The 18194-nt window shown below is 44.6% G+C and overlaps 1 protein-coding gene across 1 annotated transcript in view; it reads right to left on the bottom strand.

The window, feature by feature from the left end:
- KAT2B (lysine acetyltransferase 2B) overlaps positions 1 to 18194 on the bottom strand; it is a 113402-nt gene that overhangs the window by 70600 nt on the left and 24608 nt on the right. Inside the window, exon 2 of the mRNA XM_036760194.1 lies at positions 13233 to 13359. Within this exon, the coding sequence (XP_036616089.1) occupies positions 13233 to 13359 (127 nt within the window). The remainder of the gene's footprint in view (positions 1 to 13232; positions 13360 to 18194) is intronic.

The raw sequence follows: 18194 nt of genomic DNA on the forward strand, positions 1-18194 counted from the left end.
TCAGATGGAACCCCAAATCTCAGCTCCCTGGAGCCACAGCCAAGCTGTGTACAACATAAATGGGGAATGATCTACATCTGTTTACTGGATCCCTTCCAGGATCCTTCCAGAGCCCAAGAAGTCTCACGTGACCCATTCCTGGCCGTTTCAATGACCTTTCTCAATCACCACCGAATCTCATTCCACTCTTGGAATGGGTGATCACTCCTTGCTTCTCTCACCGTATGAACCATCACCATTACTGCTAACAACCCTTCCAAACCTAGAAGGGGCCTGAGTTCACACCCAGGTTCCAATCCTTTGCTGCCAGCTGCCCTCTGGGGTTTTCCTCAGGCAAACGCCAAGTCATTACCTCTGATGACTATAAAATGCAGCTAGATGGCAAAGGTTAGAGTGCTGGGTTGGGTGTCAGGAAGCTGGGAGCTGGAAGTCTGTGATCCTGGCAAGTCGCTGGATCTCACTTTCAGCTTCCTCTTCCGTAAAATGGGGGAATTAACATCACCTACTTCATAGGGTTATTGTCAGGATCAAGTGCGATATAAAAGCTACTTAAAGGGCTACATAAATATTAGCCAGTTGTTGCTGATACCATTCCAATTTCACATAAAACCTCCTCTCCCTCCTAGGTGCTTTTTTTCTACAAGTGACATCAATGCTTTCTTCTTCCATACTCCAAACCCTCAATCTTTCTATCCCATAGGACCATGTAATGATAGTTTTACAGCTGGAAGAGAGACCAGGGGCTCTCTAGTCCAAGTCCTTCATTTTTCAGATAAGGAAACTGAGGCACAGACAGGTTAATTGACCTGCCCTGGGTCACAAGGCTAGTAAATGTCTGTGGTAGGGTTTGAACTTGGGGCTTCCTGATTCCCTACAAACTATGCCATTTTGCCTCTTAAACTGTGGGTGTTTAACCTGGAGAAGACCGGGGCTGAAAGTGGAAGAGACAACCATTATAACTGTGTCTGACCTTGGAGATGAACCAAGATTCTCCGATTCCAAATCCAGCATCCTTTCCACCGTACAACACCAGTCTTGTGTAGCCAATCAGCCACAAAGATGTGTTGACTGTTTCTTCTCAATGTCACTCATGTTTACTTTTTTCTTTCTATTCCTTCCATTACTGCCTTGGCCTGGAATACCTCATTACCTTAGGCTTACATTGCTGAAAGCACCTCAAAACCGGAAAGCTGATCTGTTTCAATCGTCCCAATGGCACCAAGAGCCATAGGCCATGGCTGCTCAAAACCACTTGTGGCTTCTGCCAATGGACGAGTCCCAGCCTGGACCTGCTGCCATTCCCAGCCTCACAGGATTTCAGAGTTGGAAGAGATCTCAGTGTCCATCTATTCCAAGTGAAAAAGAATCCCATGTATAGTGTGCATAGCTAAAAAGTCACAAACATTATCTCTAAAGTCAAAGAGACCTGGCAAAACCTCCCTCTCACTCTTACCACCAGTTGGTCTTGGGCAAGTCAACCTCTCAAGACTTCGGTTTTCCTATCACTAAGAATGAATGACTACGGGGCAGCTAGGTGGCACAGTGAGTAGAGCACCGTCCCTGGAGTCAGGAGGACCTGAGTTCAAATCCAGCCTCAGACACCTGACACACTTACTAGCCGTGTGACCTTGGGCAAGTCACTTAACCCCAACTGCCCTGCTTAAAAAAAAAAAAATGAATGAATGACTAGATTGCCTCGAAGACCCTCCCAGCCCCAGATCCACGATCCTATCCCTTCCAAAGTGTGTTGGCAATCAAAATGGGCTCTTAGCACTTAGTTCAACCAAGTGCCCTTGAAGAGTTTGGCCTTTATTTCCTTGATTAAATTAGGAGTCCTTGACGACCTCCTTGCCTCAAGGGAAAGCCTAGTTTACATGGGTTTGAGTCACATTTGGGACATCAGAGACTTTTAGACCACGTGGGTGAGGATTTCAGGTCACATGGGTGAGTCGCATGTGTGACTCACCCTTGACCCTGAAAAAGGTATAAAGCCAGGGGTTGGCTTTCTCTTTTTCAAAGCTTACCCACAGCCGTGGTGCCTTGCGTGACTCTGGGCCAGCCCTTGTTATGAGCTCCCCGGCTGAACTTAGATGTTGGTAACTATGAATTGTATTTGGCCTGTCTGTCGATGTTTGTAATTCATTTGTATTTGCTCTGAAGTTCAGGGGGCTGGCTTTTTCCCCTGAACTAAATGAGTGATATTTGTATGCTGAATTAAAGTAAGCCTATCAACCCCTTAACGTTGCTTTCCTTAGTAAAGCAGATCAAAAGAACCTGTGCTTTTGCAGCGTTCTACGAGCTGGCTGTTGATTTTACACCCCCCACACCAGCTGTTGGCCGGATTGTTGAAACACCAAGGCAGTCAAGTTCATTCCCCATATGGATAGCTATCTGGGTGACATACAGAACGGCCTCACTTTATGCTATGGCTGTTGAATCATGGACTCTTAGCTAGAAGAAGCCTTAGAAAATATCTATCTCATCATAGGATTTGGAGTGATAAAAAATGACCTCAGGGTATATGAAGGCAACTTTGGGGAGTCCATCTTAAAACCAGAAAGACCTGGGTTTGAATCCTGCCTCTGGCTCATAGTGGCTTTGTGACCCTAGGCTGGTTGCTTGACCTTTCAGCATTCTAAGTAACTCTCTTAAGACAGAACTCACAATCTTTTTTTTTTAATGTTCCTGAATTTTGTTGGTAGCTTCCCCTTTTCCTGATAAAACTTCAGAAAAATGAATTTAAAATACATAGAATTTTAAAGGAAACTAATTCTAGCAAAATATCTACCAAAAAAAATTGTTTTAAGTTCATGGATCCCAGATTGAGAACCCCTGCTACAAGACTCCAAGTGGCATGGAAGGTGCTACCTGCCTGGAGAGGAGTTTCCTATACTAATAACCTGGTATAAAATTACCACTGCAGGCCCTATTCCTAAAGATCTTTGAGTCCAACATCTGTACTTTAGAGATGAAGAAAATGAAGCCCAAAGAACTGAAAGGACCTACCCAACATCCTAATGAAAATGTCAATGAACTGTCAATGAATTTTGACAAATCTGACAAATGTCAATGAATTTTGGTGACTCTTTTATATTTTTAGTGCAAATAACCACAACCTCTAACAGGTCTCCTCACGAACGCATCCCCCATTCTTGCTTCATTCCTCTGGCAACTTTTCTTCACTGGAGTCCCAGGTGCACCAAGGCAGCTTTACTGCAAAGGAAGCAATCCACTTCTGGAATGTACCACCCAATGCACCTTAATAGCTGCTGAACCCGGCATGATGCTGGCCCCAATCTGCCTGCCACAGGAAGACCGCACCCCTTGTCTGTCAACTATGATACTCAAAAGCCCAGGGCCAAAATTGGCCCAGGAGAATTTCAAACTCAATGAGTCAACATCACTGCTGACCAAACCAGGGATGCCTGGTCTCAGGGGTGCCATCCTCCCCCCAATTAGAGTGCAAGCACATCCTAGGGAGAAGGGAGAAAGTAAAGGATATCCTTTGCTTCATTCCAGCGATGATGATAATGACAAGCACTGTTACAGTACCTGTAGGCCGGAGAAGGCTAAGTCAATGCTATTTCATTAATTCTCCTGACAACCCTGGAAGGAAGGTAAGATTGCTATCGCCTCTATTTTACAGATGAGGAATCTGGGGTAAAAGGAAGGGAATAAGGGCCCACTATGCGTCAGACGCTAAGGTAAGGGCTTTTTACAAATATCATCTCATATGAGCCTCACACCAACCCCGGGACGCAGGTGTTGTTATCATCTTCATGAGGGAAGCAGAGGTTAAGTGACTTGCTCGGGGTCACAGAACCAGTGAGCATCTGAGGCTGAATCTGAACTCAGGTCTTCTAGGCCTAGCGCTCCACCCATTTTGCCATCCATTCAGAGAAAAACAGCGTCCAGAAAGGAGGCTGCAAGTCCCTTAAACTTTGCGTTGAGCAAACCACATTGTGGAGGGTGGGAGGGGTCAGTTGTGGGCATATTTCAGGGAGGATATTCAAGAAGGGACAAATAGACAAGAGAGCAGCCAGGGTGACGGGAGAACTGGGCTAATTTGGGCAAATTACCTGCACTGTTTCAAGTTCTTATCTATAAGTGATAACGATGATGATGATGACATTCTCATAACGCTTTATGACTTGCACAGCATTTTACAAACATCTCACTGGATCCTCACAATAGCCTTGCGAAGTAAGTCCTGTTATTATCACCACTTTACAGAGGAGGAAACTGAGGTACAGGCAGGTTAAGTGACTCTGAAAGGATCACACAGCTAATAGGTATTGAAGCAGTTCTGAACTTAAATCTACCTGTCTCCCAAGTTCAGTACCCCACAAACCATGCCATTCACTGTCTATACTATGGATGTGTGCCCTGGAAAACGTGGCAGAGAGGGAGGGCGACAAGAGCTAAACACAGGGCTGTTTTCAAATATTCGAAGGGCTCTCTTGGGGAAGAAGGATTTTACGTTCTGCTTAGCCTCAGAGGGCAAAATCAGAGGCAGTTTCAGGGAGAAAGATATGAGGAAAAGCTTATTCACGCTCTGAGTAAGACTCATCTCTAGGTCTTGCTATGAGGAAAAACTGCCGAACTGTTGGTGAGCTCCAAAAGCTGTGGGCTGCCTCGGGAAATGAGAGGTTCCGCCCAACTGGGGAGGGGCAAGCAAAGGCTGGATGAACAGCTGCCAGAGGTGGTGGAGAAGGGGCCCTCCCTCATCAGGTACAGGCTAGACAAGATGGCCACTGAGCTCAGCTAGACTCGGATTCCGAGAATGACCAAACACACAGCTACCCCCCTGAATTACTCCCAGAATTCTCTCTCATTTTCTCTCTCTCTCTCTCTCTCTCTCTCTCTCTCTCTCTCTCTCTCCCTCCCTCCCTCCCTCCCTCTCTCTTTCTCTCTGTTGGCACTTTTCCCCCCATGGTAAAAAAGAAAATTCTTTTGTTTGCTTTCAGATTCTCCAAGAACCTAGCTCAGCTGTTTTGTGCTGTGTCAGACTTGAAAATACCCATGGTGTTAAAAGACAGCAATCTGCCAAGACAGCACTGCCAAGAATCCCAAGGCAGCTGTTACCTTGATAGAAACAGGAAATGCATGGTCACCTTGGCCCTGGGACCCTCTCCAGCCACCAACTTCATTCATCACTTGAGACATCCTTACCCTGCAGTCTGGAAAAATCTGACAGTCCTATATGTGTCTTTGAGTACATTTACGTGTGTGAAACTAGAGAGAGAAAGATACAGAGATACAGCTAGATACAGCTATACTGATACAGCTATATATCTACGTGGTGTGTGTGTGTGTGTGTGTGTGTGTGTGTGTGTGAATGTGTATATAGAGAGGGCAGAGGGAAGGAGGGGGATGAGAGGAGGGAGAGAGATCACTGTGTGTGGGTGTCTATTCCTGGAATACTGTATATACTGTCACATAGTAGTAGGCCCTTAATGTTTATTGACTGATTTCTGCTTCTGCTGGTAAATATGCTGTGTTTCTAGATATTGCTACATACTAAGAAGTCAAACAGATTTTAGTTCACAGGATCTGAGATGGGGCTAGGTAAGAATGCCAGTGAAGATGCCATTACAAGAAACCTACTGAAGGCTTACAGGGCACCTGTGTCCCTGATATTCAGACTGTAGCAGCTTGAATATGGCTTCATTTTCTAAAGTTGGAAATCTTATATGGAGAAAAAAAAAACAGACCTCTCCTCACCCTCTCCCAGTGCTCCAGTCTACCAGGAAAAAGTTTAGAACCAAAGTCTAGGCACACAACTGGGCTCTTCTTAAGTAGGTTAAAAACTGCTTCCCATTTTATAATAAATACACATCAGCTTAGCCTTGCATTAATCACTCACCCATCCACCCATAACAAACAGTAATTAGTATTAGGTGAGCAGAAAATATTGTGGCTTTCAAAAATCTTAACCACCAACCCACTTGGCAACTTCGGGGCACTTGTGTTGGTGGCTGGATCACATAACATGGCTACGTTAAGCTAAGATGACTCGAGTTAGGTCCTGATTCTCCTGGTTGCTGGTGCCCTCCCCACCCCCTAATATTATATCATAGATAATCGACATTTTGTATTTACTTTTCAGTCAAAGAGTTGCTCCCCACCCCACCCCCATCCCCAGAATGAGGCAGAACAAACTGGAGAACAGGGACAAGTTTGTTTTGATTTTTTCTATTCGCAATGCCAAGTAAAAAGCCTGGAAAAAACCATTCTCAATGTTACATGGACCCTTAATAAGTTTTTGCTGAGCAAATGGATGGAGGGAGACTTGATCTCCACGTGTACCACATGCTATGTCTGTATTATCCTCCATCACTGTGTAGGTGGGTTAGTGGGGGGCTCTACAGGGATGGGCAGGGAAGAGCTGGGCAAGGGCAATGATTAGAATCAGAGCCCACAGAAATCCTCAAGTCCAGGATTTTTAAACTGCACACTGTAAAATTTTTTTAATATTATAATTATTTCTATAATTTGATTCTTTTGTTACCTTATATATTCAATTTTATGAATTTAAAAATGTTATTCTGAGGAGTTCACAGATAGCAGGCTGCTAAAGGAGTCCAAGACACAAAACAAGGCTGAGAACTGCCCTAATCCCACCCAGATGAGTAGGTAAGACCTATTCAAATTTGGTAGTGGTCAGCTGTGGCACAGTAGAGAGAGACTGGGACCTCAGGGCCAGGAAGAACCGGGTTCACCATCTCCCTCTGCTCCATTCTGGTTCTGTGACCCTGAGATAATCACAGTCTCTCAAGGCTATAGGCAAAGCTCTAGCACAACAACCCTGGCAAGAAGATGCTATCATTTATTATCTCCACTTTACAGACGATCAAACTGAGACTGAGTTCAATGACGTACCCAAGATCACAGAGCTAGGAAGGGTCTGTTGGAGGATGGGAAGTCAGGTCTCCCAGAACGCTATCCGTTATAATACCTAGAAAGATTCTAAGTTAGAGTGAAGGTGCAACCCCACACTGGTCGAGACTGTTGGCGGATCAGTGAAATCACAGGCCCGGTCTCTATCCCTATTACTACAATGTACCGATTCAAATGATTTTCCAAAACTTCCTTTTGAAGTTTGAAAAAAAAAAAACCTAAAGAAAATCATGTTCCCTTTCTATCATGTTAAGCCAAGAACTAGGCATCAGTATCCCTGCAGTGGTGGTGAAAACAGATGGGAGCTGGGAATGGTGGTGCTCACCCATAATCCCTGCTACCAGGGAGGCTGAGGCTGGCATTCTGGAGGAGTCAGGAGCAGCAGGCAGGCTAAGGGGATCAGTGTCCTCACCAAGTTCAGCATTCAGATGGTAAGCCCCCAGGAGTGGGGGAGGGGGGGGGGGAGGGCGGGGAATGACCAGGCTGTCTAAGGAGAGAACAACCGGTGCCACCCAGAGTGGAGCAGGCCCATGAGGGGCTAGCCTGAAAACCATAGGAAGACTCAGTCTTTAAGGGGGAAAAAAAGACAAATGTAATTGTGGAAGGTTCCCTGTGCTCAGCAAAATCAGTACTATATATTTACAGGCAGCAAAGCAGGATTAAGTCTACTGTGGCATCTCCTGCTTCTGCCATTAGAGCAAAGTGTCTTAGTATCCTCAGAAGAGGCTTAAAGCAGCTGCCATTCCACACAATCCAACAGTAAACAATTATTTTCACATGTCAGAAACCTGAAAATTAACCATCACGCATTTAATAAGCTCCTACCCTATGTGCCTGGCCCTGAGCTGGGCAATGGGGAGACAAAGGCAAAAAACAAAACAGTATTTGCTTTCAGGAAGTTTACATTCTATCAGAATGCTGACAATGTGGGTTCTCTCTTCTCTTTCTGTCTCTTTCATCTCTCTTCTTGCTCTCCTTTCTGTCTCTATCTGTTCCTCTGTCCCTCCTCTCTTCTCTCTCTCTCATTTTATTTCTTCCATGTATATGCATGGTAACCTCACAAAGTTCTTTGCCCCAAAAGATCCACTGATAGCTTTCAGGGGGGCCATGAACTTCGATGGGGAAAGAAATTATATTTTTATTTCAATAGAAGTTTTTCCTTTGTAATCCTCTGTATTTTATTTTATGCATTTAAAATTTATTCTGTCAAGGGGCACATAAATTTCCCCAGATATCAAAGGGGTCCATAATATTCCAGAATTTTTTTTTTCTATAATACTGAATACAGAGATATAGGGAGGTTTTACTGAAAGCTGAGGGATATGAGAAGCAGCTCAGTGGCACAGTGGATAGAGCGCCAGGCCTGGAGTCAAATCTGGCCTCAGACACTTACCAGCTGTGTGACCCTGGGCAAATCACTGTTTGCTCCGTTCCCTCATCTGTAAAATGATCTGGAGAAGGAAATGGCCAATCACTCCAGTATCTTCTCCAAGAAACCTTTAATGGGGTCATGAAGAGCTGGACACGACTGAAAACAACTGAACAGCGGATATGGGCACCAATAAAGTCATGACAACCCCTAGTTAAATGTGCAGAGATTCAATCCGACTCAAACAACATTAAGAACCTACTGTGCAAGGTACCCCACCAGGCAGGAGACACCCAACACTCAGGAAGCTTATACTCCCTTGGGGTCCTCACATAAATGCCCACATATACACTGAAGTACAGGCATTAGCATACAAGTTAGCTTCAAGACAGAGATTGCAGAAAGAGGTTGCTCTATAAACCATCTGTCCTAACACAGGATTTCCATCAGCAACAGAAAAACTAGGAGGAAGAAAGAGAGAGGGATGAGAATAACAAAAATGTACATGTCAAGGGCCCTTGACAAATGCAAGGGAAAGCCACATTCTATTGAACCAGGAACAAAATTCATCCAAGACAGGTGGGATGGTGCAGTAGAGAGAACAGCGGATTTGGAGTTGGAAGCCCTGGGTTCACATCTCAGTTCTCACACTGACTCCCTACCGATGTGACCTTGGAGAAGTCATCAAACTCTTGGTCGCCTTAGCCGCAGCTAAGTATCAGTTGCCTTACTTGTAAAATGATGGGGTTGGACTAGGTGACCTCTACCTTCCATCTAGCTCTTAAACTCCGTTCCTATGGCCCATGGCCTCACAATGCTAATTCCTTCCCCTGTTGGGAACTCCACAAGTTCTAAAGGACTCACAGATTTCAAATAGGACAAGCTTGTTCAAATGTCTACCAAGATTAGGAATCCCAGTATTTCAAGATTAAGGGACCTCTGAGGTCATCTATGAGCATAATGAGGTTAGGCAATTTGCCAAAGCCTGAAAACACGCAAACAGACTTGTGATTTGCATCAAATATGCTGTGTTGCAGGTGCTGCTGATTATCCAACATGGAGCCAGGTTTCCTAATGTCCAGTCCAGTGTTCTTTTCCTTATACCACCTTACTTTCTTCACATGCTTTATGTCTAAGGGCCATGCAGAGGATAGGTCCCGTGACAGTAAGCCACAGATTTTAGAGATGAGAATAAGCATCAAGACCACAGAAGCAGCCTAGTGCTCTTGTCTTCATCCCACCATAGCTCACTGTCAACAGATCAAGCACAACAGGAGACAAGCGGCATCTGAATTCTGACCACTGTTCTGATTAGCATTGGTTGATACCAACTTTGCAAGCCCTTGGGATGATGACAAAGCACAAGTGATTATTGGTAACCTGAGCAACAACCACCGTGTGACAGAGAATGAAAATGAGAATCTGGCCCAATATGTTGGTCTTAAGCCTGACTTATGAGGGAAAACCTTTCAATTACTTGAACAGATCCCGATGAACAAGGGGGAGCCATAATCCAGCCTCTCCTTCCAGACCCTCCATTTATGGAGGGTGCCCTGACCAACCATCTTTTCATTTCCACTTGGCTGCACTCCTATGGACTTCGTCATGCCCCCATACTGGGTAACCCTGCCTCCCCTCCCCCCTTCCCCTTTTCACCTTTTTTTTAAATTTTTATTTAAATTTTTATTTTTTTTTGTAGGGGGAAGGCAGGGCAATTGGGGTTAAGTGACTTGCCCAAGGTCACACAGCTAGTAAGTGTGTCAAGCGTCTGAGGTCGGATTTGAACTCAGGTCCTCCTGACTTCAGGGCCGGTGCTCTATCCAGTGTGCCACCTAGATGCCCCTCACCTTCTTTTTATGTGCTGTCTTTCCCTATTAGATGATAAGCTTCTTGAGGATAGGTGCTTCTCTGTATCTCCAGTGCTTAGTTCAGTGCCCAGCACACAGCAAACACATAATAAATATTTACCAACTGACTTTCTTCTTGGAGGAAGGAAGGAAGGAAGGAAAGAAGGAAGGGAGGGAGGGAAGGAGGAAGGGAGGAAGGAAGGAACGGAGGGAAGAGGGAAAGGAAGGAAAAAATAGAGAAAGAAAGAAATGAAGGAAAAAAGAAAGAAAAACAAACTAGGAACATGTATAGGTAATATATAACGTATATATTCCCCCTTACATTCTTATGTTGCATATACAACAAACACCAATTGCAACTAATGCCATTAATACCATAACTCCAAGGTTGGGATACAGATGCCTGAAATGGAAGTTGGGCCCTGAGGAGACCTCTTTGAAGACCATGTCAAAGAATGTCTGGTGTTGGTTCCATATTTTACGCGTGTCAAAGGACAGAGGGCTGGGCCGAAGAGTATGTGTAGGCTCTGGGGTGTGACTACACCTGCTCCAACCATCAAACTCAAAAAAGAAAAACACGGACTCTAGGGAATAATTCAAAGAAATAAGCATTATCTGCACTAATGCTTCTTTGAGGCAGATTGCAGGATTTTGAATTAAAGGGATCTGTGAGAGCATCTAACCTGGGATCTACAGGCCCCCAAGAACCTCATGGATAAATTTCAAGAGGTCTGGGAACTGGGAAAGTTACACCTTGATTTTCACAAACCTCGAATTTCCTTTTGAAACCTCCACGTTTTATTTGATACATTTAAAAAAGCATTATTCTGAGAAGGGTCCACAGGCTTGGATCACCAAAGGGATCCATGACACATACAGGTGAAGAACTCTGGCTCCATTCAACCCCCTCGGTTTAGAGAAAATGAAACTGAAAGCCAGAAAGGCTGAGTGCCTGGCACAGAGCCCACAGCAATGCAGTGACAAATTCACGATAAAGGAGGCATAACTGAAAGCCAGGCTTTTTTTTTCCCCTGAGAGCACAGTTTCTCAGAGCCTGAGAAGATAAAAGGGAAAGCCAGCCTCTAACAAAGTTGGCCACACCACGCCCAGCATTTTGCACAATACTTCTGGCTTTACTGTTTAGCCCGGGGGGGGGGGGGGGGGGGGGGGGGGGGGGGGCCTGGGGGCTAACGGAAAGGAACTTTCCCCCAGAGTAGGGCCAATCTGCCCACAGCTAAAGAAGCGGCTCTGCTTCAAACAAATTGTTATGGAATGATATCATGTATAAACCCCATATCAGACAACGCAGGCCTGTGTTTGCAGAGTCCCTGAGCTAGAGGCCCTTCCTCCTGACCTTTAACCCACCCCATCAGTCTGGAACCATGCCAAAAGTTTTTCTTGGGAGAAATCCAAAATAATATTCAATTAAGACCAATCCTAGGAAAGGTTAATTTTCTTAGTACATGACACAGCTGTGGCTGTAACTTGTCAAATGTTTCTTTTAGCACTGGCTATTTCAACACCCAGAGCGTCAGGAGCTTTAGACTGGTGATATGAGTATAGCAACGGATTGGTTTAATGAAATCAGAGGGAGGATTGGGGGTCAACCTTGGAGATAAGACCTGGGTTCAGGTCCTGCCTCAGACTCACTTAACTGTGTTCTAAGATTTCAGGTTCTAATAGCATAACAGCCAATCTACAAGGGTAGAGGGAGTTCCCACATGAAGAATCACCCAACGCTATTGTTATAAGAGGTCTAGAGACTCCTCTCCAAAAATCTATTATTTATTTTATGACACTAATTACCTTTAAAGTTTACATATTTCCATGCCCAGAAACACCCTTTATTGCTGTAACATACCCTCCAGATAACGTTCTTATCAGGCCTGACTTTCCTCTACATCTTGAGATGGCCTTTGGCCAAAAGCAATAAAGTGATAACCTAACTTCACTCGATATGAAACATTTTATGGACTACCAGAGAATACTTAGTGCCAGAAAAAACGAAAGTGAAAGACCATGGAAGGTAGATGGTAGCTACTGAATGAAAACTGCCAAGTAGCTAAGGAAGAATTCTATGCCTACTGTGGTATGTCTTTGAAGGACAGGAAATGTAAACACCCCTATCAACCTACTCCACTGTAAGAGGGAAGATCTGGAGACAGGAAAGAGAAAAAAACAGCCATGAAATCTTGTGTCATTTGGAATAATGAGACCAGGAAGCTCTTTTCCCAATGACTCACTTTGTCTATTTAAGAGAAAGTAAAATTGCAAATGACTTTACTGATTTTTTTCCCCTTTGCACCAAATGCTAGCCTACTGAACCAGGATAAAGTAGCCACTGCTTTTAAAAAACTACCCCCTTATGACGATTAAAAAACTACCCTCTTATGACAGTGCTTTAATTAACTTTCCCACACTGACAGAAAACGGTATCCTCATGGTATGAGAAAGAAGAAATATGAAAATAAAAATTTTAAAATGACAAGCAGAAGTTACACATAACAACCCAAAAGAGGTTTGTTTGAGTTCTGTCTCTGACATTCACTGTGCAAACCCTAGGCATGTCAATTAACTTTGCTAAGCCTCAGCTTCTTCATGTGCAAAATGGTCATCATAATACTTGTAATGTCACACAACTGTTGCAAGGCTCAAATGAGCTAATGAAATGTTATAAATATCAGTGATTATTAGTGCCACCAGAGATCAAGGCAAATGAGAAATGAGAAAACATTGCAAGGAAGGATCCCAAGAAAAAAAGAGAACCTAAAGCAATAATCACCATAATTAGATGAGGGAATTACAGATGGTGACTTTGGTCTTGGAGTCCGAGGCCAGTGTCTCATCTCATTTGACAAGTCTCTTTTGAGTCTGGGGAGCTCTTTGATGTCAGAGAGCTTGGAAGTCAGAGCTGCTCTATTAAGGGAGCAGAAGAAAAGAAGAGAGAAGAGGCCAGGCCACCAGGGTTGGGAAAGGAAGGCTCCCACATGGAACTCTCAGATCTGATCATCACCAGCAGGAGAGTCAGATTCAAATGTCCTCATAGGGTGGTTCCACAGAAGCCAGGGCCTCTTTGGGATGGGGGGGCGGGGGGTGGTGGGGGGTCTGATGCTTACCGAGAGCGTGGCTACAACTACGGCAGGACTCAGTGAGACTGACAATTGTCTGCTGCACGTCTGCCCGGGGAGGAGTGGGCGGGGGATTGGGGTTTTTCCAGCCATTACATTTACAAGATTCCTCGGCCTGAAAATTTAAAAAGAGAGAGACAAGTTTATGTAACAGACTGTATAACATGGGCTGATTGCTTTGTATAAGACAATACAGATGAGTTATGAGACAGCTGACTACAGACATTCTGACTCTGCATTTTCTAGAATAAATAGAGAACTAGCAGACAAAGTGAGAAGGGTCTATGTGTTGTTTTTTGGTTTTTTTTTTGGGGGGGGGGGGGCGTCTTTGCCTCCACTGATTCTGACAATCTTCAGCCATCAGCAACAGCCAGTTCAGAAAGTAAGCCAACAGCCCATGTCCCATGGCATCTACCCTTTACTCTTGCTGACCCTGCTCTTGGCAAGTATGAAGCATAGGATTCCAGAGGCATCCACTGGAAATGTTTCCTGGTGTCTTCAAGGTGCCAAACCAGTCCCCCACGCCCTGCTTTAGCCTGCTGTGCAGCTTAGCAAGACCTTGGCAGGCAGGCTCTAAACAGCCCCCATTTGCTCAATGGGGTTTTCACCCACCTTGGCCCTGAGTTGATAACAAGAAGAGAAAGGGAAGAATGGAGTGCAGAAATGTGTGACAGGTACCTGAGGGCACAAGAAAGCAGGAAGGGACACAGTGAGAAGGTCTCCTCCAGGGTCTTTTTTAGGGTAGCAAAAGAAGATAACCATGTCTAGCCAAGACCATGCTCCTGGGGCCTTTCTGCTTTCATCAGTTTATCCTTGTGAAATACTACAAGATTACTTAATTTCACGAATCAGAGAGCCAGAGCTGAAAGGGTCCTTGGAAGTCATCTGCTCCAACCCCCTCATTTTTACAGATGAGGAAACTGAGGCTCAAAGATATTAAAATGGTCCCCTGATCAGTAAGTGTCAGAGACAGGACTTGAATCCTGTTCTTCTGGGCTCCAATAGCAGTGATCTATTTACTTTGCCACATTTGCATTCTTATCATGCATGGCATGAGATATAAGTGGATTCTGAGGCCTAAAGCTTACCAAAACCCTTTGAAGCAGCAAAACATTCTTTTTTCAAAACATTTTTAAAAAATGAAATATTAACATTGAGAACTATCTTTACCAAATGTACTATATACATCATGGCCCTCTTAACGGGACTACATACGCAAAATAAATTTACCGTCTTTCTCCTGATGAGTCAGGGTCATCAGTATTATCAAATATTATACTGTGTTACTTGTCAAACATTTATTTAATAAACATCTATTAATTATCTACTTTGTGCAGAGCTCTGTGCTTGGTTCTGAGAGCCAGGATTTCCTCATTAACCTCCCCCACACCCCCAGCCTTGACGAAGCTTACAGTCTAATGCCCTTAAAGTACCGTCTTCCAGGGCACCGAAGAGCACAGGGTTGATTGACTGTGCTTAAACCAAACAGCCCAAGACCACTATGCTTCTACAGAGATGCTATCTGCTCCAGCTTGCAGCTGGCACTTCTCCAGACATCGTCCATGCCTCTGCCTCTAACAATCCTTCCTTTCTCATTTGCTGCGTCTCTTTTGTTGTGGGTGAAAAAAAACCAGTAAATAAAAATGATTTAAATTTTATTTGTATTTATTCTTTTGATGTATATTCTGTACAGAGATTATCTTCCCTATCAAAATTTCAGCTCTTTTGTTTTATTCCTGGAATTTGTATGCCCGGAGCAGTGCCTGACACATGCTTAATAATCACATGCTGATCGATTAATCTCTAATTCCTAAGCAAGCTCCTAAAAGCCCATTCTACAGAGGAGAGTATAAAGGCTTTAGTGAATGAGATGGCTGCTCATGGTTTTCCATTTTTCTGCTCTCATCTTTTTTCCTCATGGCTGAAATTAGCAAATAAGTGAAGTTTTATTGTCTTGACTTACTTGGTAGAGGGAAAAGAAGGGAGGGAGGGAGGGAAGGGGGGCGGAGAGAGAATCCCCTCCATGAGACAATACGTGAGGAGACTAAAAAAAAAATCCTATACAGGCTGAAGAGGGGTGCAGGGAAATAGCTTTGTCCTGACAGCAGAATGCCAGAGTCTTGCAGGGAAAGCAAGCTATTCTCACAGGTATCCCTCCTCCCCTCCCCTTCCCCCCCACCCCCATACAAATCCCACCTTGAAACTCCAAGGATGGAAATAGCAGTGCTAGGAAAGAAGTAACACGGAAGTCATGCCTGGAGTCCTCAGCTATGCCACATACTGGGCACCCATCTCTACACCCAGCACCAAAGAAATGGAAGGGGTCACTGTCTTGCCTATAGAATCTTGTGAAAATTTAGAGACAGGGAGAAATGCCACGGAAAACATTAAGCAATGTAAAATATATGTATACGTGTGTATATCTGTATACACACACACACACAGACAAATATTTGAAATTTATAGACAGCAGAGTACAAGGTGGGTACAGGTAAGGAACCATCCTTAAATGCTGAGGAAGTATGCCCCTACCAGCTGCCCCCTCCATTTTAACGGCTGCTACACCCAGATTTTACAAACAGCTGGTCTGATCCTGATGCCCTAGTAGAGACTGGTTGTGTTTAGACAATGGTAAATAGCAACAAAACAGCAACAACATACAATGATACATGCCCAAATGGAGGCAGAGAGAGAAGGTGAGAGAAGGAGAAGGTGGCATAGAGAGGAAAAAGCAAACAGAAAACTTTTACATTCCAATGAATACTTTCTAACCCAAAGAACATGGATGGAAGTCACCTGAAGAAACGGGCAGGGGGATGAGGGGTGGGACTTAAAGGAGGAGCACGCGATTGAAGGGGTGAAGGGGCAGGGCACAGTAGGCAGTATCCAGTAGCCCAGGACTGGTACACTCCTAATGATCTGGAAACCAGCAAACCCCAGTGAGCAAGTTAATGGTCCCAGTGTAGGCTGGAGTGGGTGTGAGCGGAAGCCTGGGTGCCTTGGAAGTAACCCGAAGGTGTCAGCCTGAACACTGAACCAGCTTCAGATTTGGCTAGAGGGTGAGAGAAGGGTGAGGAGGCTCTGCCCAGGCCAACCTGACCTAGTTGCCAGGCCGCCTCCCTCCTGCCTCTTGCATTTGCCAATACAGAATGAGCCGCGATGATAAAGCAGATCAGACTCTGCCCAGTGCTGATGACCTCAATCAGAGGTGCCTGAGCTCCTCCCGACTGTATGCTTTAGAAGGAGAGTGCCTAAGAGGCGGGAGGGGTTCTTAACTGGGGTCCCTGGTTAGATTTCAGGGGGTCTGTGAACATTGATGGAGGGAAAATTACATCTTCCTTCTCGCTATTTTATTTGTTTACATACTATCTCCATTAGATCATAAGCTCCTTGAGCGCAGGGACTGTCTCTTGCCTCTTTTAGTATTCCCAGTACTCAGTGCCTAGCACATAGTAGGTGCTTAATAAATGTTTATTCACTGACTCCAAGTCCAGACACCTATCCATTCTACCACGGTGCCTTTCAGGAAACCTCAATGAATATACATAAATATAAGGCTGGAAAACTATGATTCTCCATTTCTGGAGACCCTCAGGAAAAAAATATCAGGATGTTGATTTCCAAGGTCTATTCTCCAGCAGGTTTTTGAGGTTGTCCTTGCATCATAGGGGTTGGTCAACTGGGCAGGCAGCCTTACGGCTGCTCAGGAACAGGCCCCTTTGCCTTAGCTGCAGACCCAAGCTGCCTCGGGAGGATGAGATGCATTTCCTCATATCCATATGTTAGAATCCCAAACACAAGTATACTTGGTCTATGGGCAGGCAGGAGCTTCAAGGGAAGCTTTCCAGGGATGGAAATGAAAGTATCAGCAGCCTGTTTATTTAATACCTACCAGGCCCTCTCTGAAATAGTATAGTGCAGTGACAACAGGAGGTTAACCAAAGGTATTTATTAAGCACCCACTACGTAGAAGGTCCTGAGCCAGAAGAGTTAGAAAAGGGTCTGTCCTCTGCCCCAAAGGGGCTTCCGGTCTAGTCATATCTAGAAATATCTTTCATCAGCAGAAGACTGGGCAGGAGGAGATGAAAATTTCTGGCCACAGCAACAGAGCTATGCTTCTAACAGAATCAATTCATCAGCTAGCATTTATAGAGGACCTACTATGTGTCAGACACTGCACTAGATGAGGGGAACTGAAAGACAAAATTAAGAACCAAGGAGCTTGCACTGAGACTTTGGGAACACCACACACACATACACGTATGTACATATGTATGTATAAAATAAATAAAAGAGATGGGGGTGGAGTATGTCATCACAGCTAGGACCATCAAGAAAGGCCTCACGTACTTGAGGGAGTAGAGGTACAGTGGTACATTTCAGGCATGAAGGAGGAGGCAAAGGAATTGGATGCAAATTCAGAGATAGACTGTACATCTGTCTGTCCTGTAAAAGGACAATAGAATGGCAGGAGCGTGCCCAATGGGAGCCCCATCCCCCACACGTTCACAACACACTCTGCCTGCTGCCGGCTCCCATCAACGAGGCTGAGAGGCCTGCTTCTGGAAAGCTAGGATGATGGGTAATGTGAAGGACCCTGCTCCCTAATTCAGAGTCCAAGTATTCTTTCTGCTCATCATCTCAGGGTCCCATTGACAAGACATCCATTACCCAAGGAAAAGCAGGAGAATCAGTTTGGCTGAACCACTAAGGGAAGGGGAATAACATCTTACAAAGTTAGAAAGGCAGTTTGGAGCCAGGATGGAAAGAATTTTAAATGCCAACAGAGAGATTTATCTTTGATACTAGAGGTAATAGAGTCTAGAGAGTTTAATGAGCAGGAAGGAGGGCACCACATGGACAAGACCGGTGCTTCAAGAAAATCCCATAGGCAGCTATGTGAAAGATAAATTGGTGAGGAGAAGTGCCTGTTCAGTCTTTTTGTTTGTT

This window comes from Trichosurus vulpecula, chromosome 5, assembly GCF_011100635.1.
Source record: "Trichosurus vulpecula isolate mTriVul1 chromosome 5, mTriVul1.pri, whole genome shotgun sequence".
NCBI lineage: Eukaryota > Metazoa > Chordata > Mammalia > Diprotodontia > Phalangeridae > Trichosurus > Trichosurus vulpecula.